This window comes from Acinonyx jubatus, chromosome D2 (assembly GCF_027475565.1).
Source record: "Acinonyx jubatus isolate Ajub_Pintada_27869175 chromosome D2, VMU_Ajub_asm_v1.0, whole genome shotgun sequence".
NCBI classification, from domain to species: Eukaryota; Metazoa; Chordata; class Mammalia; order Carnivora; family Felidae; genus Acinonyx; species Acinonyx jubatus.
The window spans coordinates 15,577,794-15,602,500 of record NC_069393.1 but is presented as its reverse complement, the minus strand read 5'-3'; the positions used below and the strand labels follow the sequence as shown (position 1 = coordinate 15,602,500).

At 40.6% G+C, this 24,707-nt stretch overlaps 1 protein-coding gene across 14 annotated transcripts in view; it reads left to right on the top strand.

Moving 5' to 3' along the window:
- Window positions 1–24,707, top strand: part of PCDH15 (protocadherin related 15) — a 926,293-nt gene that overhangs the window by 620,883 nt on the left and 280,703 nt on the right. For all 14 annotated transcript variants that reach the window (XM_053207164.1, XM_053207165.1, XM_053207167.1 and 11 more), the window contains one exon: window positions 7,470–7,602. In XM_053207164.1, coding sequence (XP_053063139.1) covers window positions 7,470–7,602 — 133 coding nt within the window. The remainder of the gene's footprint in view (window positions 1–7,469; window positions 7,603–24,707) is intronic.

Below are 24,707 nucleotides of genomic sequence, written 5' to 3'. Positions count from 1 at the left end.
ACCATTTATGGTGATTATCCCGGAGGAAAAAAACAAAACTAAACTAAACTAAAGTAAAATTGCTTACTGTCAATGCTAACTTTAAGAATAAAGGTACTTTTTGTTTTTATCATTTACGCTTTTATTAAAATCCCTTAATAGTCATCAATTCATTTTATGACTTTTTATTTTCCTTGAGGATAGCCCTGTACTATATAGATCTGGTCAAATCTATATATGCTTCTACATTATGAGTGATGACTTTATAATGACCTTATAATTTAATGAGTGAGACTTTATAACCCACTTCTTACTCAGCTCCCATTGGCGAGTCCTGTCACTGATTTGCTTCGATAAGCTCTTGTCTGCAATAAGAGGATTTCACTTGAGTAAAATTGTATTCCACTTCAGGAACCAAAATGCCATCCTCAGAATCTGAATTCACAGATCTTTTCAGCGGCACTAAGCATATAGTTGACCTGGCCTCATTGTTTTCCTTAGAGACAATGGTTTGGGCATTGAAAGATCACCTTATAATGTTTGGTCAAAGATCAAGTGGAACCTACAGAGAATAAAATCTGTATACATCCTTTCTACCTGCTGGGATAATGTCATGTTCCCTGTAGGATACTGACATTTGCTATTTTCTGCAGGAAAATTAATCCTTCAAATTGACTTGAAGGGATGAACTGAAGAGTTGTGAGGTTTTGCTTTCAGAGTTTCCTTTGAAAGGAAGATGCTATTTGAAAATTATCACCATGAATGTATGGATGGGGATATATTTCACAAATGGACCCACCAGCAACAGTGGTATTAAACCTGTTTAAATAACAACACAAAAAAACAATGGCGATTTTCCATTTTATTCTTTTCTTGGATTGGCAATCTTAATTTGTAAATTTAAATAACAAAATAAGGCCCATTGAATTAACTACTCATGTATTTATTATTCTAGTTCAGTGAACTTGCTAAAAATTCTGAGTATAAGAAGCAGTAGTCTATAATTTCTGTTCTGTTTTCTTGTAGTCTTTCATAAGCATAAAAGGACAGATAAAAACCAATGGATTTAAAAAGTAACCACATTCTGAGATAGTATTTAGTTTATTGGTGTATGTAGGTCTTATACTTATTGAATTAAATTAAATTAATATTTATTTAGTCTTAACATGAATAAAGTATTACTATTAGGTATTTATAAAGACAGAGAATAAAGGACAGTCCTATCCCCAAATACCTTGTAATACAATTATGAAAAAGTGATCGGCTCATGGCAGGGAATACTTTTTTGATTCCCAATTTTTTTTTTCCCCATGGAATCCAAGGCTATCCCTAAATAACACAAGGTTAATAAAATCATTTTTTTTCAATTGCTAATTTCATTTTTTAAATAGCTTAATATATTTAGCATTAATAAAAGATGATGGGAATATTCGTGTTAACAAAAATTTACTGAGTTCTCACAGTTTTTAGCCTCTTGGGAAGGCAAGACGAGGTGTCTGCCCTCAGAGTATGGTAAGGTATTTTTTAAATAGCTTAATATGGTATTTTTTAAATAGCTTAATATATTTAGCATTAATAAAAGATGATGGGAATATTCGTGTTAACAAAAATTTACTGAGTTCTCACAGTTTTTAGCCTCTTGGGAAGGTAAGACGAGGTGTCTGCCCTCAGAGTATGCATACGGAGGCAGTAAGTGTGGACATACAGTAGTGGGTAGTTACATGTGCTTAACTTTGACAGGAAGGGTAATGCGATATCCAAATAGAGGGCACAATAAAAGCAAAGACACAGAGACATGATGAAGAATGGTATGTGTGGGAACATGTGTTACTTGGCCCGTGTGAGCATGTCACTAACCCGCTTACAGTCTATCAGCCAATGCCCACTGTTGTCAAGATGAACTTTAAATCAAATCAGTATAGCACAGGAGTCCCTGCATGATCTGGGCTCTCTCTACCTCTCAGGTCTTACTGCCTACCATTTCCCTATTTATGCCCTTCTTTTTACTAGCGCAAAACTTACACTCTTCTATTTTATTGCCCTGTGAATATGCACAGTGAATATGCATTTTCCCCTGTCTGGAATGTTCTGTGGTCTTTAAACCTAAGTACATCTTGTGTCTTCAAACTCTGTCTCCGTAACTTCCCCTGAGAAGTGTCTGACTTCCGCTGTTGGTTTTAAATCTGAAACCTTCGCTCCTATAGATTCCCATATGCGCCTTCCAAACTAGTAAAACGGAACCTGCACACATTGATCTGTAAATACAGCTTCTCCAGCACAATGTTGGTGGGAGACAGAGGAAAAAGGAAGGCAATTTCTGTTTTAAGTCTACTAGGGAAAGCAATATACACACCTTCATGTTAGAAGCAAGGTGGAAATGTAGAGTTACAAACACCCTGTAGCAGATGGTGACACATTCATTAGAAAATTACAATACAGATTGTACAGTCCACACTCCAGCAACATCATCTCATTACGACTGAGTACTAGTGCCCCATCAAAACAAACTGACTTTTCCCCCTTTTTAAATATTTCTGGGGGCGCCTGGGTGGCGCAGTTGGTTCAGCGTCCGACTTCAACCAGGTCACGATCTCGTGGTCCATGAGTTCGAGCCCCGCGTCAGGCTCTGGGCTGATGGCTCAGAGCCTGGAGCCTGTTTCCGATTCTGTGTCTCCCTCTCTCTCTGCCCCTCCCCCGTTCATGCTCTGTCTCTCTCTGTCCCAAAAATAAAAATAAACGTTGAAAAAAAAAATTAAATATTTCTGAAAAGTTAAAGCCCCTTAAATCTATCTTCCCAACCTCTTCTTCATTCGTATTCTATTTTGGTCTTACCAAAAAAATTCTAAGTTTCATCCATGGTATAGTTAAAATTAATTGTGATATCATATCCTAAGCCCAAGATTTGAAACAATCTATGATTTCTTGTAAGATAACATCCTTCATTACAAATTTCTCCAACCAAGAATGTCTTATACTCACACACAGAAACACCCACATCAGATAAGTAAACTATCTCCAATTTACTGCCCAAATTTGTTCTTGTAGGATGTGGGGGCAAAGGGCAAACAGATTTGGAATTTAGAAGCCTTGCCTTTTAGTTTATGTGTGGTTCCTAATTAACTTTTTAACCTTGATTCAGTCACTTAATCTTTCTGATTTTCTAATCCTCTTTTGTAAAACGAGAAGAGTTAAATTAGATGGTTACTAGGGTCTTTTAAAATCGTTAAGATCACCTGCGAAAATACATCAGCTCCTGTGTTCTACTTTGACCTTCATTACCAAATGAGAAAGAGAAAGCTGTATGATTTTCATTTTTTTAGGAATAGGGATTCATCTTCATCATACTGGTTGTATTACGAAAGTGAAATTTGTATTATATAACTGTTTGATATTATGCATTTAAGACTATAAAACGTTAATATAAAATGTTCACATAAAATGTTATTATTTATCTAGTGACTTTCCTGTTTTATTGTATGCTCAACTGATGCCGTTGAATAACTACTATTTATTGCAACATTAGTGGTATCATTTTATTGGGAGCACTGTTGGTGTTTCGTGTTAGGAAAGCTAACTCCGACACAATGCTGACATCAGGGATAAAAAGGAGACAGCACAGTAGAAGGCAGTAACCCTCAGGAAGGCTGCTGCTTGTTTACACGGGTTGTAGGAAGTGCCAGGAAGTTTAAGATGAAAAACGCTAGACTTTGAAACATGATCTTTCTCAAATAATTCCAAGAACCAAGTGCAGGGGTCGGGGGCAGAAACATATGTAATTAGCAATTTCAGCATTTGATTTATTGTGGAAAGGAACAGAGGAACCTAAGGAGTAAGGCTGGAGGAAGGAGAAGCTTGTGTTGAATCAAGCTGTGCTCCATGGTTGCTCTGCCTTGGGGTACAGCGCTTTGTGTTTGTTTGTTTTGCATTTCAAAGTTGTCTTCTCTGTAGCAGACAAACCAGCCTCATTGGGTGTAGAGGTCCTTAGTGTGGTACTGTGGATATAAACAGTTTAGCCCCGCAATGGGAAGGCAGTCAAGGGGGAAGAGTAAGAAAACACACCAAGTATAATCAGCTTAGTGTAAATCATACTTTCTTCAGTGGAAAGAGCCTCACATTCTGGGAGACTTCATAAAGTATTCCAGACCAGTAAGCTGAAGCTGCAAAAAATGTCAAAAGCTGGAAAGGCCTAACTTCTTGAAAGAAAACTTTGAATTTCGAGTACAAGTGTGTTCTAGGTCAAAAAAAAGTGTTGATCAGTGAGGGACTCTCTTACCTCCAGCGTTACTGAGGTGAGCCTCAGGTCAGTTTATAGAGGAGCCCTCAGGCTACAAGAGCTTCTGGGGCAGTGGTCTTCAAAATCAAGTGTGTGTGTGGGAATATTGTATATCCATAGAAAATGTAGACTCTTCAAAATCAGAAGATTCTAATCCAGTAAGTCCAAACCCTGACACCATCATAACCCACTTTTGGGAGGCAACCCTGGTATCATGCCCATAGGTATTTAGCCTAAAAAGGTGAAAAAGATGCAATTAAAATGTCTGATATATTAGGGCGCCTGGGTGGCTCAGTCGGTTAGGCATCCAACTCTTGATTTTGGCTCAAGTCATGATCTCCCAGTTCATGAGATTGAGCCCCGCATCAGACTCTGCACTGACAGCGTGAGCCTGCTTGGGATTTATATTCTCTCTCTGTCTCTGTCTCTGTCTGTGTCTCTCTCTCTCTCTCTCTCTCTCTCTCTCTCTCTCTCCACTTGCCCTGCTCTGTCTCATTCTCTCTCTCAAATAAACTTAAAAAAAAAAAAACCATAAAATATCTGAAATATTCAAAGAGAATTCAATAAGGTATATGCAAATTTATTTACTGCATTCCATAGAAAAAGACTCCTTATTTTGAACAGTTATCAGTAATAATGGATAAATATGCTTTCATATGTGCATACATATACATATATACACACAACATACATACACATGCACACACACAAATATATAACCTTGTTTACCTCTTATGCTAACCTTAGATGTTATCATCATTCTCATTTTTTAGATGAAAGTGGTAAAACAGATGTAATTTGCCTAACATCCCACAGCAGTAGCTTCCAAATTCTGACTCAGGAATGTGTGTTATAAATCCCGTGCTCAACGTCACTCAGCCAGCATTATTGCCAATATGGTACAGGGCGTATGTTATAAGACTTCTTATGCGTAGACAATGTGCTGGCCAGAAAAAGGAACAGATTTTTTTTTCAGTTTATTTATTTATTTTGAGAGAGAGCCAGGGGGGTTGGGGGACAGAGAGAGAGGGAGAGAGAAAATCCCAAGCAGGCTTTGCGCTATTAGCCAGAGATCGTGACCTGAGCTAAAATCAACAGTCAATCCCTCAACCGATTTTGAGGCACCTCAACGAACAGATTTATAAAATGTTGAAATGACTTGATGAATAACAGACACTAAGAGAAGCCAGGATGGCGAGGGGAGCATCAGGCAGAGTCTGTGTCTTGTGGCCTCTGTGGGAGCCAGTTCACCACCTGGAGGTACTAGGTCTGCTTCAAAATGGTGGTTCCTTTGTTCCTACAGTATGGGAAGCGGGGCTCTGCTGTGCACGTTAAATTTGGTAACTTCTGGGTATTTTTCTTCCTACCATGTTTTCTTTTCAATCTAGCCATGAGGTTAATACCTATAAATATATAAGTAACGTTTCATTAACCATTTTAACCTACTGTAAACATCTTAGTCTTGAAGTCCAGTTGTAAATATATATGTTTTTGAAAAGAAAATCAATCAGAATTTGATTAATTTTATTGACAAATTTTTAACAATAAAGTGATAAACCCAGAGGCAAGAATGAATACAGATACTCTGATTATAAATTTTAAAAATACTAATTATAAAAGAGATTTTAACTTAAAATGAGATTATTTCAGAACAATATTTTGATAAATGTTAAGTGTGATTTTTTTTTTAATTCACTGCAGCTTTTTAGAGGTGTTTAATATTCTGTAGGTATCTCATCTGTGGAGAGCATGTTCAGAAGCAATTTGGACATAGGCATATTATAAGATGATTAGCTGAAACAAGTTTTCAATGCCTATGATCTACAGTTCTCTGCAAAGCTTTTCAAAAGGTAGACTGGGGCACCTGAATGGCTCAGTCGGTTAAGCATCCGACTTTGGCTCAGTTCATGATCTCGTGGTCCGTGAGTTCGAGCCCCGCATCGGGCTCTGTGCTGACAGCTCAGAGCCTGGAGCCTGTTTCAGATTCTGTCTCTACCTCTCTCTCTCTGACCCTCCCCCGTTCATACTCTGTCTCTCTCTGTCTCAAAAATAAATAAACGTTAAATTTTTTTTTTAAAAAAGGTAAACTAAAAATAGTCTAAAAATAGGTAGACTAAAAATAGTCTAAAAATAGACTAAAAATAGGTACAATAATCTCTGAAAACCATTTTGGTGATGATGTGTTCTAATTGAAACAACTAATATAATGAACTTTGGAATGCTTTAAGAAAATTCTAGTGCCCATATAGCAATGACAACAAATGTGTTTTTAGTAAAAAGTGGTGATTTTGTTAAAATAAGTTTAAAGCGCACAGTGTAGGTAGTGGCTGTATGTTCCTCATGGCAGAAGGCTAACTTCGTGGTCAGACGTCAGTGGTGACATATTCTTCCAGATGGACCACTGACTCTCTCACTAACATGATTTTAGCCAGTGTCGCTTCGATATAAACTTGGAATATCTTGCTCCTTTGGCTTTTGTTGCATAAAGAAATTGCCGAGTTTGGACATGTCAAAAAAGTTGATTATGGCAGCACTAATATTTTTGTCTTTACAGTAGTAGAATATCCTCTTGTCCTGCAGAAAAAATTCCTATCAATGTTAGGCTTCAATTAAACCTAATTTCTAGCCATTCAGAAAGTAGTCTTCAAAGAAAACCACCTTTAGTTTTGTCTGCGGCTGTTTTGCAGAACGATTACTTTATGAGCCTGACTCTTGACGTGCATTTGCATGAAGCCACTGATGTCAGCAAGAAAACTAATAAAACACAGCCCATATTTTGTTTTGTGTATTGTTTTAATCAATACTCCCTCTGCTGGTTTAATAGGAAGAGAGCCCCAAGGACAGCTCATTTTACCAGATATTTATAGAATGCTTTTTGCTATTAGAAAGACATTAAAAAGTAAAGTCTGGAGTCGAGGCTTCTGTGAATTTATTAGCTTTATTCGTACAGCTATTCCTTTTTAATTCACACTGTTAATCTACGTAGGAAAAATCGGTACCCCAGGGCATTTCTTTTTTCCAAGATAATTTCACAGAAACATGATGTGGTGGTGGTAGCTTTGATTTTTCCATCCTTCCATTCTGAATTATTTTGTCATTTTCTCTAGAAATTCAAAGCGTCCTCTCCTGTAAGCCCAACAACGGAACGCCGAGTGCAGTCTGTTGTTCAAGGTGATGTAGACTTGTACCCATCTCGCTGTGTTCTCGTTCTCTGCAGGCACTCCATCTGCACCGTGTACATTGAAGTGCTTCCTCCAAATAATCAGAGCCCTCCCCGCTTCCCACAGTTGATGTACAGCCTTGAAATCAGTGAAGCCATGAGGATTGGTGCCGTTTTATTAAATCTCCAGGTATGCTTCTTCGTAGATGCGTCAAGTTCTATGGGGACAATCTTGAAGGCTAGTAGGTCCATATTTGGGCGCAGAGGGAAATTCACATGGCTGCCGCCGACACTCTAGTGAAGGAAAATTCCATCTGGAAAAGAACGTAGGGGTCATATGGACGGAGGGTTTCCTCAGCTAATCTATTCTATTGATTGCCACCGCTGAAGGACTAACATGAGCTGGCACGGATTAGCGGCAATCATTACAAGAAAGAATGAAGGGATTGAAAACATGCACTTGAACATTTTGTACTTTGCACGCAAAGAGTCTGCAGCCGACTATTATTTTCTGTCTCGGAGTCCTGTACCCCAGCAGGATTTATTTTTGCTGCAGTGCTGTATGGAGAAAATAGCTTTGGGTTCACTGGCAGACGGTAGGCACTCTAATTCCAAGGCAGACAACTTCGCTCCGTGGCCAGGGGCAAATCTTGTGATTTCTGGGCGTCATTTGTTCATTTAGATGAAGGGAGGAGGTTTAGCTCATATTCCCATTTGCAGCTCCAGATTCCTGGGCGTGTGAGTTACTTGCAGGATTACTGCTTGCTTTTCACTATTTATACATTCCTGACTGAAGCACATTTGGCCAGGAAAGGCTGCCTCTTCAACTTAACCTACAGCTGCAATTCGGGCCACCTGTGGTGTTGCTAACAGCCACTTGCTGCACAAATCCTAGCGTGACACCTCACTTCACCTGTGGATGTCTGCAGCACAGGGAACGTACCTTCTCCTGGGGTAACATGGGAATGGCTGACATGGCTGACCAGAGAGTTCAGGAAGCTGGCCTTGACAGTTAGGAGAGAGTTACCGGATGCTGGAGGGAAATCCCAGCATCTATCTGTACCTCCAAATGAGGTGGTATCTCCAGTATTTATTTTGTCACTTTTCCCCAGGTAACTAGAGAGAATTTGCTTTTGTCGTTCATTTACTATTAAAACGTGGGGAATAAAATTATGTGACGGTAGACATATTAGCAACAAGGACATTTGGAGTATTTTAAGGGAATAAAAGAAAGAAGGGAACCACATAGTCTCTTTAGGAGGGAGAAAACAGCCAGTTAAATCATGAACATGAAAAAAATAGGAAAACTAAATAGGAAAACAAGTGCATTTAATGGAATGATGAAAATCTTTTCTAGATAGACAGACAGACAGATGGACAGATGGACATTTATTTGTGTAAACAAGAAGAAAAAACAAATAAATCCTAGATTTGTCAGATTCAGGCTAAGAAATTTTACATGTTTTACACTTAAATAATCCTTCAGAATGTGCCTTTGTATGATTTAACTTTCTATGAGGTAACATAATCTTACTAATGAGATGGTCTAGGTCTCATTTCAAACAAATCCCAGAAAGGTCCGGGAACAGTATTATAGGAGAATAGCTCTACCTGTGAGTTAAAAATGAAAAGGAGTTGGTCTTTTTTATATCTCAAATTTCTCTACTGCAAAAGCTGTGAAAATGCTTGAAATGACATTTCTATTCACCCTTTCTGCTTCTGGTAGGAGCAAAAAAAAAAAAAAAAAAGGGTGCCAATTGCAGTGGCTGTCGCTGGGGGAAGGAACGCGGGTGTCCTCATCATGGCATTTTTCATAAGCCACCAGCCATTCACTTTCGCTCATGATCAACTGAGATTGAATTTAAACTGGGGACATAAAAGCTGAAAAGCTTCCGCCAAATTACTCTTCCAGAGACTTCTAATAACAACGCACCAGAGGTACCTCCGGCTCCGTCCTCATCTTTTTCCCACGTGGCACTGCCCACTGCCGCTGACTCACTGCTCAATTTAGAAAGACAGATTTGTGGAGAAATATATTTTTGAAGGTAACAGCAGCCTGGCTTCTGAATAATCTGTTCTGGCTGAGATCAAAGTGGTTTCTTCTGAGGAAACAATCCTTGTTTCTCCCCTTCCCCTTTTAAGTATTTTCCTTTTATCTGTCTAAAAGCTGCTGGGGAGGCTGTGATTTTCCTTGGGTTATGAAGGCTGTCCTGACTGGTTGCCGCATCGAGGGTGTTCAGTGGAGAGAGCGACCCAGAACTCTGCTTTCCCAAATTCCTGTGCCGAGGACGGTCAGCGTTAGCTGGCATTTTTTTTTCTCCCAGAGTTGGTCAGATCTTTCACCAAAGCATGATTGTACATCGCCCTGACTTGCCAGTGAATCCTGTTAGAATTCCTAGATTGTGCACTGGGATCATGGGACCATGGGAGCCCCCCGTGCACAGTTGTCCCCACTCTGTTCCGTCACGTCCGTCACTAGCCTGAAATCAGCCATGGTGGGTGCATTTATGCCACAGAAATTACGGGTGCCGCAAATCAGTACCTCTCGCTGCATCCACGGCTGGTTGTTAATCCTTCCCAGCACACCACTGGATGAGGAGCTTAAATCAGGATGAAGTAACTTCGTCAGCCTTCTGCATCTTTGTCCCTCTGAGATGTTGACATCCGCTCACACCATCACCATCACCCTTATGCTCATATAACAATACTCATAGGTAACACGCATGCGGCACTTAATGAGGTATGACTGAAGTTCTTCACTTACCGGTCTTCACGGATAGCTAGGTTATATTCCACACACTCTCAGACTCAAAATTTCAACAATTTGCTACTAAGAAGGGTTATTTCTCACTCCCACTGTGCATCCACCACGGGTCCATTCCTGCTGCATTCTCCACCATTTTCTCCCCACTTTGCAATGAAGGGGCTGCCTCTATCTAGGGCAGTGGTATTCTTCTGACAGAGTGAAAAGACAGACACAATAAACCACAATTTGGATCCTAATGCTTCTCCCAGAAGTGACGCCTGACCCTTCAGCCTGTGGCTCATCCATCACACTCCGGCACAGGCTACTCCTGGGCCCCTCACCCCAGGGATGCATCATCCCCCAATGGGAGGCATGAGCGAACCACCTGGCTACTCTGGTGTTGAGAGCTATGAGGTCTGGTTCATCACTTGCCTTCCAAGTTGTCACAGGCAACCATTTTGCTAAATGCGTTATCTCTGCCGACCATGGTTTCCCATCCTGATAGCCCCCAGTAACAGTTTTCTCACCAGCTTCCCATCTCTTGGAGCCATGCTATCTGTTTTCTGGGTGCACACTCCACTTGTAAGTATCAGGCTGGGATCAGTTAGGATAACTAGGATTCTGTTGCCAGCCTCCATGTTCAGTGCCATATGAAGTTGACATAGACTGTGCTGTATTCAGTCTTTGCTCCACAACCCAGCTGATGAAGTGGCCTCTGTCTAGAACAATAGATCTCTTGAGGTCAGTGTTTGCTGGGGAAACAACAACAAAATAAAACCTAGTTCTTTGTTGTTACCTACACGTGCTGCACATGATACCTACCATATTTATTTTCCCCATTGGCCAAAGCAATTCACACAGTTCCTCCTGAGTTAAGAGGTCAAGAAAGTATAGTCTTCACGTAGCAGATGGCCTCAAGGGTTGCATGGCAAACATTGAGGTCAGTGGAGCTGAGATGTCTTACCTCCCCTAAGAAAGGGACTGCCAATACTTTCAAAATATTTACTTTGAACATTAAAATGTATAAATTGATTAACTTTCATATAAATAAAATAACAATGTTAACACACATTTGTTTCCCCATTTGATTCTTAAAAAAGCCCAAAGCAATTGGAGCTATTATCATTGTCATTTTATAAGTGGGGAAACTGAGTCACAAAAATAAAAAAGATGAATTTTTTTCCATGCTCATTGTGCTTAAAAGTTGTACACAAAGGACAAAACCTACACAGTCTGGGTAAACACACGTGTTTACCCATACTGCCCCTGTGCCTATATTGCTTCCTTATACTTGAAGTATCTGCACACCCTCCGTTTTCTGTTCTTTCTCCTGCTCACGCGCTGGGAGGCAAGGTACTGCTTCCTCGCTGAGGCCACTTTCTAGCGTGGCTGGTAACCACTGTTCCACATTCAAAAGTCTCCTCCACCTGTTAAACACCTTCCCCCACCCCTGACTGCAGAACCCTGCCTGTTCCACTTCTAGACCAAGGGAAAATACATATTTCCTTTACACACAGCTTTTTGATAAACATGCCTTTTAGACATAGCTGACTAGTTCATATGTCACATAGTCCATTCTTACAGATCGAAGGTTCAAAGTTAGTTGTCAGAACACCAAATCCTGCATCACGTCCATTGTTTCTAATAACAAAGACATCAATTAAAAAAAAAATCACTTGGTTCGGTAGAATTAGATAAAGCAGAGTGTTTACCAAGTTCTCATCTTTCAAATTTTTGCCTCTATTATAATATTTCTCAGTTATTTATTTGATTTTATTTCTAATTTTCCATGTATGCATTGGGATACACTGTTGAAAGTCAACTACTTTAACCTGCTGAAAAACAGTTCTGTGTCCTCAGCTTTAAGTATAATGCATCATTGCATTCGGTTGTTACCCTGGCCTAGTGTGTAGGCAGATTTTGTCTTTATGATCTGGCAAATGAGGAAGTGGAAACTCAGAAATAGCAGGGTTTGGGAACCAGAGTAGTTTTGGGGGTTTGTTTTTATCTTCTCCCCTTTGGCTCTTAAATGAGGACCCTGTCTACTACTATATCTACTAAAATAATATAGGATATTATTTTAGTTTAGGCTATAGAAAAACCATTAAATTTCATTTTTCCCTATTTTGGGGGGAGTGTTTTTTTTTATATATTACGTTAGTTTTGTGATTTCCAAAGGTTAATTTTATGATGTTTATGAGGGCAAAATATTTGAAAGGTGGAGGGGAAGGTAACGATTTATTACGTGGCCTCACAAAGAAGCAGTTAAGGGAAATGTTAACAATTTCCACTCTGACATAGAGATTATAGATAGAATAAGATTCTAACCTGGGTACAGCACAGTTATGTAAAAAATTAGCAAAATTCCCAGATCCTACCTCAAAGAATTCCTTGTTCTTAGTAGAGTCCTCTCCAAGATGCCAAGTAAGAGAGATCCTGTATGGTTTTGGAGACCTTTACCATAGAAATAGGTGAGAATGGATGTTTTTGGTGCTCCAGTGTTTGATTTGTCCAGTGTCTCCCCGAGCCCAAGACTGAGAGGAGAGAATCCAAGAGGAAGTAGGGGAGATTGGCATCCAGTTCTTTAACGGAATGGCTGCTGGGACTTGAGTCCGTGCAACTACACAAGGGAGAAGATATTGGAAACAGATGTCATGGTGGAGCGGGCAGTTGGCAGGAAGGCCTGGACTGCTCCCCTGAAGACTTTGCCCATGCTGTTGGTAAGATGGATCCTGCCCGTTACCGTAGACCTCAGAGTTGAGGCTGGTGAGTAGACAAAAATGAAGGGAACCACAGCTTGTAGAGAAGAGAGACATGCACACACCCGGATGTACAACAAGAGGCCACCTACTGAGCATTAGGCACAAGATTCAGCAGACGTCACAAGGCACCACCAATCCTGAGGACGCCACTTGGGATCGAGCCCTGTCAGAGGGAGTCTCCTGGTGCCAGTCTCTCCCGCGCTAATTCTCAGGTGACCTCAGCACAATCCCTTTAAGAAATGTGTTTTCCCCTCCGTGTCCTCTCTATACCAGCATTAGAAGGGAGCACGATGGATATGAGTGAGAAAATCACACACACACATACACACACACACACACACACACACACACACACACACACACACCCCACATCCCTAGAAACGAAATTGGTTTTAAAATAAAAAGAAGGTGTCATATTAGTAAGAGAGAGTTTTACTAAGTGACAGTTGTAGACTTTTCAGCTGAGACAGTGGAAGAAGCCCACTGTACAGGAGAGAGGTGGAAGCGATAACACAGCAGCTCCATAGCAGCCTGGAAGAATTGAAGCCATTTGCCTACTCTCCAGGAGATTCCTTATACAAAGGAGGCATAAGATAATGCAAAGATGAACTCTTGTACTTAAAGCGGAAACACCCAGGAAGGAAAATTTCAGAGAGTGCGTGGAGGTGCAGGTTTGTAGTGTTTGGCTCTGGCCCTGCCTCACTTCCGAATACCTACGCTTGCCTGCATTGCGTATTGAGCCAAGTGAAAATGAGCATTATTCTCAGGGCTCTGACTCTGTTTCTAACATAGGTCATTCACGATGGGGCACTTAGTTTCTTTCGCACTTCTACAAATAGTCAAAATATCTAGTCATCAGCTGTAAGTTCGTGCCTGACTGCAAAGAACAAATCTTAGTTGTAAACAAGTTTTGAATCAAATGATCCATTCACTTATTGCTGATGAGGTCATCCCAAAGGAAAGTTCAAGTACATTTTGCAAATGTTAAGAAACACATAAATGGGAATGGAAAAAAAAGTATACCCCTCCTTGCACATGATACATTCCTTGAGAAATGAAGAATTGGGGCTGGGGGAAAGTAAGTGCTGGCAAATGTCCCTTGTCTTTGCCCATGCTGTCTATTTTTGCTGGCACACCTCTATTTTATTGACATGTGGACTTATTTCTGAAAATGAGTGGTAGTGGAAACAATAATTTGCAGTGTTGATTTTTTTTTTTTTTTTAACACATGAAGAATGGGTATAGTAGGGCATAGGTTAAGAAACTACAGCCTGTGGGCAAAGCGACCTGTTTGTATGGCCGGTAAACTGAGAATGGGTCTTAGGTTTTCAAAGGTTTGTTTATATAATATAAACAACAACAACAAAAAACAAAGAACAACCCTCCAACATACAATGGTGCCCACCATTATACTTAAATAAAGTTTAAAGGCACTGCTAAAAGAGATAAGGCATAATCTCCTTATCTGTAAAGATAAGATAATATGTATCTTTATAGACCTAAGATCTAGGGCTATAAAGTTGAGTAAGTGTATTGAATTTAATTATTTAATCTGCATCAGAATATCTGAGATGGGTCTCACATTAGTTAGCTAGAAATAGAAGCAACATCAGTTGTCAGGATAACTTGTATGTATATAAATACTTAGCTCAATATATATTAGTTAAATAAAATAATGGAGATTAACTTATCCATTGGTGCATAATAGAAAGCATAATTATAAAAGCTTGGCAAACGAGACAGATTATTGTCTTTGGATTAGGGAAGCTGAGGTTAAGTGAGATAGCATATAAATGGCTTAGCTCAATGCCAGAAATAAAAAAAGAAAGTGCTTATCTCATGGTAGTTATTTTTTTTTTCCTATTCATTACCATTCTTGCTTTTCTGTTAACTCATGCTATGATATGGGGTTTTAAAGTGTGCAAGAAGGTGCCAGGCATTTGGAAGAATGAGTAGGAATAGTGGACTGTCAAGGAACACGGGACAATGGATACATTGCCAAGAATGAATTCACCTGCTCTATGACTTTACTGGTTCTTACATGATCACTTTCAAGTTAGAGAACAAAGTGACACTTTGGAAGCCCAAGAGATAGGTGGTTAAGAGATCAGTATTAATAAAAATATCATCGGGGTTCCTAGGTGGCTCAGTCGGTTGAGCGTCCGACTTCGGCTTAGGGCATGATCTCACAGTTTGTGGGTTCGAGCCCCACATCAGGGTCTGTGCTGAAGGCTCGGAGTCTGGAGCCTGCTTCGGATTCTGTGTTTCCCTCTCTCTTTCTCTGCCCCTTCCCTGCTTGTGCTCTCGCTCTCGCTCGCTCTCTCTCGCTCTCTCTCTCAAAAATAAACATTAAGAAAATATTTTTAATTAAAAAAATAAAAATATCATCATATCTGATTTTAATTGCTGCTATTAACCAGGAACCACGCTCAGCATTTGGAAGCTTCCCTGGCTTTTATATATTTAACTAAGTGCAGTAGCTTTTCCGAAGTCCAGTAGAGCCCTGCTGTGGAATGGGGCTTCCAAGTCCAGCCACACGGCCCGCGAGTCAGTGCGCTAACTGTGCTCCTCTCTGCCTTTCCTGGGGCCTGAGGTTCACTCCGTGTCCTCTGCTTTGCTGGATCTCGCAATCACTTCGATAGCAGTGTAGACCTGCCCACAAAGCTAATGCTTCTTTTCTTTTTGAGAGCTGCTTGATCAGAGTTGATTTTATTTGCTTCTTGCCTCGTTACAAGACTGAAGAAAACTATTGCACAGAGAATGACGACTGATACTGGGAAAACTTCAGGTAGCCTCTGCTTTGAACTTGCATCTTGAGCTGACTGGCTCCTGCGGTTTGAGCCCCCTTTCCTTTTCCTGGCTTCTCTTGCCAGAAGCTGCGATGGGACAGGGGACAGCTCAGACGCAAATCACAGGAGGAAACAGGAAGCAGTGGGAAGCAGCCCAAGAAGTCAGACTTGGCACGTCCGCTTACCTGCGGAAAAACACACATTTTTCTAAGGAAGCTGCCTAGGGAATGAGTGTAAGGAGGTCTGGGTCAGCCTGCTACACGCAGCTCCTTTTCATCGTCCTCCATTCTCCTTTTTAATAGTTCCAAAAAGTTGTAGAATTTAAAGTGTGTGCCTCAAGGAATTATTAATTTTAGTCCTGAAGAAAAATGCCTACCGTCGTGATGTGATGCAGAATTGATCCATTTCCAGAACAGTTTGAAAGAGATGCGGGCCATTGTATAGCATGCCCTCTGCACTAACAGGTCCTGTCGGAGGTGCTAATTCGTTTCTCTGACATCTTTCAAATGTTCGAGAAGGTTTGGGGGTTCTTTCCTCTCCTTCTTTTCTGATGAATATTTATGTATAATGGGATAGTTTTTTTTCCCCTGAAGATGATAACAGTTTATGATTCATGGATGTTTCGCCGCTGGTGCCGGTACAGCGTGTGTGAGTCATAAACTCCGTGCCGCAGAATCTGTGATGTCATTTATATTATGGGGATCACTTTGGATATGTCACTTGCTCTTCTGTCATCAAAGAAGCTATTCTTTCTGCAATCCGTTTCTTGAATGTGTTACTGCAAAGATTAACGCCGCAGATTATATGAGAAGACGGCTGGTTTTCCTTCAGTTTCATAATGTATGACTTGTCTATTCAGTAGGTTTCTCTGAGTTGGATAAGTGTGAGAAATGAAAGTCTCATTTGTGTTCTTTATTTTCATTTCAAGTAGGGGGAGATACATTTTCTCGTCTTTCCTTCCGCTAGATTTCAGATGGCTCTTTCATCATTAGTGGTATCTGAAATGAATAATCTCACTGTGGGTGCCTGCACAGAAGTGGAAACACATTGAACACGGATACTGGCCATCTGCTTCCAAAGTATAATTTATATTTTGTGTTAAGAATAGATAGATAGATGGATGAATAGACAGATACATGTTAGAGTAGAGAGATGTCTCACAATGCCAAGCATCTCCTTTTTGCAGAAATGATATCTTATTTGTAGTGCTCATGTTTCTCCTTTAAAGCAGATGTTCTGATATGTCTAAGTTTCCAAGGGAAAAAAAAAGTTCAATCCCCTTGACAGTGTGGGATGTACATTATGTGAAATGATTTTTCATCTACAAGCATATAAATTTGTCAAAAATGAGAAAACACATTTTTAACTGTGTTCTTTATTCATATATGTGTGTTCCTCTTCCCAAACAGTTATTTGGCCTCTGTAAATCTTCTATAGACAGCAATATGCTCACAGGCATAAAGCCAGACAAGTGTCGCGAGGGTGGGGAAAGGAGAAATCTAGGTCTGAGGCATTTAAAACAGCTAGCTCCTAAATTATTTTTTTTCATGACCTTCTTCCTCAAGAAGGAAATAAAAAATGATCCAAAAAAAATGTGAGCTGTTGCCCCAGAAGAGTCGTAAGCTATCCACGTTACCTCATACCTTGCATATCTCTTATGTACATACACACGCACTGTCACATTGAAGTGTATATTTAAGTGGAGCTAGACTTTACTTCTGCTCAGACTTACGCTCTCACAAGTAGTAGGATGTATAGGAAATGGGTGAAAATTATTTTCTTTCTCTTTCAAAGAAGACAGCCCATTTAGGAAACTTGAGGTGGTAGGACACATAAAGCCACATTCTCAAGTGCTCTTAAAAATAACTACGGGCCTAAAAATAAGTTTAATGAGGTAAAATGGTGTTTTCTGATATCACCGAGCGTGAAACGGAAGTGCTGTGGCCCACTGTGCACAGGGACGCGGATCAGGATGTGTGGTGCAGACGCAACGCAGAGGCAGCGATGCTCTGGCAGGAGAAGAGCTTTCTCGTGGCCCCCCTCCTGCCCCGTGTTTTCATCAAACCCTTGGAGGAAGACTTTTACAGCCTCCGGTCACCACTCTACCCGTATCTCTGCACCTGTATTCATGTATTTTGTTTTGACTTCTGAGATGAAACATTAGCACTCCTTGTGTCTATGTAAACTGTTCACCCGCATACTTGATCAGTGCCTCTGAAAGCCTCTGTAATGAAGGATGCATCTAAGTGAATTACTGGAAAAATGAAATACAAGACAAAAAATACAAGCCCATTTTTTTTTTTTACTATTGGATTTGACAGATAAAAAAAAATAACTGTCAAATCACGTTTTTTTTTTTTTCCTAAACTACTCTAAGTTCTACTCCAGAGGAATTACTCTAAATTTCTTACATCATGATCCATAGTAGCCACAATGCAGAATTGGCACTGTGACCTTGGACCACACTTTGAATGGCACTCAGGGACTGGCTATGTAGTTTGCAAGGCCCAGTGCAAAATGAAAATGCAGCCCCTATTAAGTGTGAGTGCTGTGCACCGACCCAGAAGCTCTTTCCTAGACTCTGCCCACTCTGGCCTACTCAATCAAGGACGTTGCTCCAGAATCACCCTTTTACCACCCTGCAGCAGGAACAGTTCTTGCCCTATCTGGTAGTTTCCATGGACATGAAAGTCTACGGTGGTGCCTCCCAATTAGAGACAAGCAAACAACACGAAACGCCCTTGATCTCATAACCCGCTCTAGCTATTTATCTATTTCTGTGCTTTCCTTCGTTGTGGAAACTACTCAAATCCAATATCCATGCTGGCTTGAAGAAGGTCTCCGTCACTGTCTCTGCTGTTCTGTCTTGACCGCATTACGGACAGGATTTCAAACACAACAATCACTAATGCGGCTCTTTTTGTCCTAGTGCTTATTGCCAAATCCACTTCCCATCTTACTGCCCATCAGCAAGGTGGGGTAGAGCCGATAATCCCCTCCTTAATTAGAAACTTACTCCAGCGCACTGGCGTTCCGGGGTTTTCCCCATCCTCCCCAGCCGCTCTCAACTCAGTCTGCTCTGACGTTCCTCTTCATTGCCCTGACTCTTAAAAGTTGGAATGCCCCAGTGCTCAGGCTCCTCTCCTCTTCTTACACTCGGTCCTGACATCAGTTCACCTGGTCTCATGGATTGAGCTTGTGACAGGCTCATACCTGCAGTTCCTGTCTCCACCCGTGCCAGACTGTAGGGTCAGTATATTTTTGGATGTGGAATAGGCATCCCTCTTTGGTTGAGTTTCCAGAGAAACAGACTTTGAGATGAAGAGTAGCTGCAGATGTTCACCAAGGGATGTTTTTGAAATCAACTCCTGTGGAAAGAAGAGGAACGTAAGCAGCATTAAGTTGAAGGTGAAGTGGAACTTCAGCTGACCCCACAGAAAGCTCTCGAGCTGAAAGAGCCCGTTAGAGTTAGGAGGTTGGCAGGGTGGGGTAGCCCCTCGACACACCTGTGTGCGTGACTTGGGTGCAGGCTGCCTCAGAGCCCAGCTCAGCCGTGGCAAGGTGGCTCTCGTCAGATGCTCTCAAAGAGCACCGGCAGTGCAGGCTCTCAGCAGGCAACGTTTCCAACACATCGGGAATATAATATAATTTCTTTATATGTTTGAAGGAGAATTTGGGAGGTATATTATAGTGTTATCACATGAACGTGGTAAAAAGCATCTTATCCTGCAAGATCATACCGGAACCAAAGTCAGATCTCAACTGACTGAGCCACCCAGGCGCCCATCCTTCTGATAAAAGATCTTTCAACAAAGGTTTCTGAGTATAGTATGAAAGTGATGATTTTCATTTACTTCATGCCAGAGGTCTATTGAAGGATTCAAAGAAAAGTTTACAATTTTTAAATCTGCTCCATGAAAAGCTTTTGGTGTTTTGGTGCTTGTTTGTTTTTCTTTTTAATTGACCAGAGTTAAACCATTCTGCTCTTCCTAAAAGTTAGATTTAAAAAAAAAAAAAAACAGATTACTTTGAGATCTGTGTTTGAATGTGGAATAACATTTGGCTGAGCAAGTCTGGTGTTTTGGTGCTTGTTTTTCTTTTTAATTGACCAGAGTTAAACCATTCTGCTCTTCCTAAAAGTTAGATTTAAAAAAAAAAAAAAACAGATTACTTTGAGATCTGTGTTTGAATGTGGAATAACATTTGGCTGAGCAAGTCTTTGATAGCTGCCGGTATTTTAATAGCAGTAATCAGTATTACCGTTAGTAACTTGGCAATAAACGATTCTGTGCGCGGTTATCTAAATAAACCTCACAGTTTATTGCATGCCTCGAAGCTGCCTCTTGCTCTGCACTCTGTCAAGTATTGATGATTAAAGCTTGAGTATGCGAACACAGTTATCTCCCTGAGATTTTGATAAATGAGACAAGAACAGAAACAGTGTTCCTGAGGTATACTCAGTAAACAGCCATTAGGTATCAGCTATGTAGGGAGAAAGACCGGGAGACCCAGCTGGGGCTGAGCAGTGCCTGTGGTCTTGCTACACTTAGCTGTCTGGAATTAGCAGATTCGGAGCAAAGTAAACATGTTTTTTTAGATAAAAAGATAAAGAATATTTGCTTTGGAATAGTTACTTCAGAAAATTGAAGAATTCAATTACATGTCTCTTGTTCTAGTTGTGAATACTTTTTTCTTTTACATGGATTCACGAAATCCTGTAGCAGTGTGGAAAAGAAAAGGAAGGAAAAAAGTCTTGATTTCTTTGATCCTCAGTCACGTACTCGCCTTGCTCCATACACACAAAAACAGATTTTTTTTTTCTTTAAAGAAGCTCCAGATTAAGAAAACATATGTTTCAAAGACAGAGGCAGAATTATCTGGCAATAAAAATTAACTCAGCTTTGCAACAGTTGTTCCCCACTACCTACCCCCAAATGAAACAAGATAATTTTGATTTCGATAAACAAATGATTACAAAGAACAGTAAGGCTTGATTGCAACCACAGTTCTACTAATTTAATCAGTGCGAGTGGGGTGATGTGAATCAGAAGTCGCCTTTGTGAGTCAAGAAGAAAAACTCAAAAGATTAATGCCAAAAATAGCCAGCTGAAAAGACCCGCTGTTCACATTCCTCTTTCCTTGTTTAATTTTAGTTTTTACAATGAATATGTATATATTAATAGGCGCAATCATATTGCGCACGCTATTTCTTCTTTATGCAGCTTTCTTTTCTATTTCCTGTTTTTGCTTCACTTCCCACTTATCTGTCCCCTTCCCTCCACCAAACCTGCCAGCCCTTCATCATGAGGGAACTCCTGTTCACCAGGTGCTGTGCATCTTCCTGGATTTTTCCTATCCTGGTCCTATATGATTGTGTAAGGCACAGAAGTGTGTGTGTGTGTGTGTGTGTGTGTGTGTGTGTGTGTTTATATATGAGCACAGAAAGGACGTACACACATGATATACATATAGGTGTTTTCACTATTGTCATCATACACATACATTTATGGTAATTTTTCTTGGAGATGATATAAAACTTGACAACCATTCAAAAACATTGGAAAATAAGTTACCAGCACCATGTGCCATCACCAAGTACAATTTCTAATTCCTGTGAAGAGTTTAGTCTCCTATTAACCACCACGCACCTGCAGCTGTTGGAATTGGGAAGTAACTTTGATACGTCACCACAGTCTTGCCCTGTGACTCCATTCAACTTTTGTGGGTTACACTTATAATATCCTTCAGAGCAAAACAACCCATCACATGGGACCTTTACGTATCATGCCTTGTTGTTCTCCTCAATCTGCAACAATCCTCCGTTGATACTTTTGAAGACTACAGGTTGCTTATTTTGTACGTTTTTCCTCTATTTGGTTCACTGGTATTTCTCGATGACCGGTTATGTATATTTCGGCAAGAATATCCCAGAAGTGATGCTGCATTAACCTCATTGCATCCTGTCACATTACATGTGTCCCATTTCAGGGAATATTACTGTCGACAACCTGATCTAAGTTGCATCAGCCTTCAAGTGTGTTAATGACTTACCTTGAGATTACGTGAACGTTCTTCCCTCGTTTATTTTCACTCATTTTTAACATCTTGATGTTCTTTGAATTATTGTTATGATTGTTGCCAAGTGTTGATTTTCTAATGCCATCATCTCTTCGACATTTGTTAGTTGGCACTCTGCTAAAAGGAAAGCTATCTTATTCATCTTAGTTAATTATAATCCATTACAGCCATTATTTATTCTGAGGTTCAGATTGTCCCAGAATTAGTCTTGGCCAGCCCATTCAGGCAGGCTCTTGTGTCCTTTTAGCACGCCCCGTCGTGTTTGGAGCGCCTGGCTGCTTTCTAGCTCGGCAAGGTGGTCCACATCCATCTTATACTTCCCGTATCCCAGCCCTGGGTCTAACCATTTCTTGACAAAGTTCTGGTTTCTTTAAGTGGGGATGGAATTTAGAAACCAAGTTGGGGCACCTGGGTGGCTCTGTTGGTTAAGCATTTGACTTCAGCTCAGGTCATGATGGGCTCATCAGTTTGAGCCCCCATCAGGCTCTGTGCTGAAGGCTCAGCTTCAGATTCTGTGTCTCCCTCTCTCTCTCTGTCCCTCATCCGCTCATGCACCGCCCCTCCCCACTCTCTGTCAAAAATAAATAAACATTAAAAAAAAAGAGATCTGAGGGCACAGAATGTTCTCCGCTATCAGATATCTCTGCTTGCAGTCCTCCTCAATGACCAAAGCTCAGCAATATATGTATGTTAATATATGTGTATGCACACATGTACTCAAATACACATATGTCCACGTGCCAGTACATAGGCGTGTACAATATATACACATACGCTCATTTGCATCTGTATTAATGTTACACCTCCACATGTTTCTGCACACGTACATATATATGCATATTGTATGCAATATTGTATGTGTACATTTTTATATATTGTGAAATAGCATATACATAAAACCATTAGGTCACACTAGTAACTGTCACAATGAGAAAACTGGCCCTTATTATCTTCAGTAAATTTACTTACTGGAGGTAACCAGCCTCCTGTTTCTGACCTCCATACTGATGTCCTCTTCACCCCGCTCATATTCTAATGCCACTTACATGGCCTCCCCTCCTCTTCTCCTGCAGGCGTGTGCCCCACATCCTGCATGGTCTCTGGTGGGCTGGGCAGGACGATGCAAACACCTTCCCACCTGTCCAAGGTGGCTCCTTCATGCCACCTGCGCGGTGACATTCCACTGTAGATTGTCCAGCCCCTTCCCACGCAGATGGCATCATCACCTCCTAGCACAACACCCCCAAGGCAGCCCAGGCAATGCCCTCATCATCCTGTTGGAGCTTTGCAGCCACACCACGCCACAGCTCCCTCCCACAGAAGCCCAGCTTATTTGCCCCGGGTTCTACCATTAATTCCAGGCTTTGCGAGTGCCTTCCTTCACCCCGCTTGGGTTTGGATGCCCTGCGACAAGCCGCCAACACCCACCAGGCTCCTTCTGACTCCCCACATCAGTCAGTTCCAACAGTGTTTTGGAATTTTCAAATTGCAGTGTTTCTGCTGCTCTCATTAAAGTTATTCCTAAGGATTTTGTTTTTTTAATTTTATGAAGTGGCATTGTTTTCTTCGTATCATTTTTGATTGTTTGTCACAATGTATAGAAATACTATGGATGTTTTTATATTGGTCTCATATCCTTCGTCCTTTCTGAGCTCATTTGTTATTAGTCTCATAGTTTTTGAGTGGATTCTTTAGTATTTTCTTTTTTTAATGTTTTTAAGTTTATTTATTTTGAGAGAGACAGAGTGAGTGGGTGAAGGGAAGGGGGGGAGAGAGACAGGGAGAGGGAGGGAGGGAGGGAGGGAGAGAGAGAGATTGAGATTGATTCATTCCAAGCAGGCTGTGTGCTGTCAGCACAGAGCCTGATGCGGGGCTTGAACCCACAAAAACATGAGATCATGGCCTGAGCCAAAACCAAGAGTCAGACACTTATGTCATGAGTGAACCCCCCCGGTGCCCTAGGATTTTCTGTTTAAAAGGTATCATCTGCCAAATGGAGATGGTTGTACTTCTTCCCTTCCAAGATACTTTTCTGGGTTTTTTTTTTCTTGCCTAATCACCCTGGCTACAACTTTCAGTAGAATGTGGTAATAGTTTTTAGTATACATCTTTGTTTTATTCCTGATCCTAGGGAAAACCGTTAGTCTTTCAACATCACTACAATGCTAGTTAGGAATTTTGTGTGATTGTCCTTTGTCAGTGTGAGGAAGTTCCCTTAAATCCCTCGTTTATTAAGCATTTCTATCACAATAGAGTATTGCATTTTGTCAAACGCTTTTTCTGATTTTTCTGAGATGATAATTTTTTTGGAAAAAATGTATCTGTTTATTATAGTAATTGATTTTCTTCCCGTTAAAAAACAACTTTGCATACCTGTGACTAATCACATTTGGTCTTTGAGTATAATAATTGCTATATATTGCTGAATTTGAATTGCTAGTATTTTGTTAAGGATTTTTACTTCCATATTTATAAGATAGACTGATCTTTAGAATTCTTTTCTTGAGTTACCTCTGTCTGCTTTTGGTAAGAGGGTAATACAAGCCTCCTAAAATTAGTGAGTGTTTCCTTGGGAACTTGGGAAGTTCTTTACATATTCAGTTCTTTACATATTTGGTAGAATTCACTAGTAAACCCATTTGGGCCTTTTCTTTTTCTTTCTTTCTTTCTTTCTTTCTTTCTTTCTTTCTTTCTTTCTTTTTTTTTTTTACATTTATTTATTTTTGAGAGACAGAGACAGAGCACAAGCAGGGGAGGGGGGACAGAGAGAGACAGGGAGACACAGAGTCTGAAGCAGGCTCCAGGCTCTGAGCTGTCAGCACAGAGCCCAACATGAGGCTCAAACCCATGAACCGTGAGATCATGACCTGAGCCAAAATTGGACGCTCAACCGACTGAGCCACCCAGGTGCCCCTGGGCC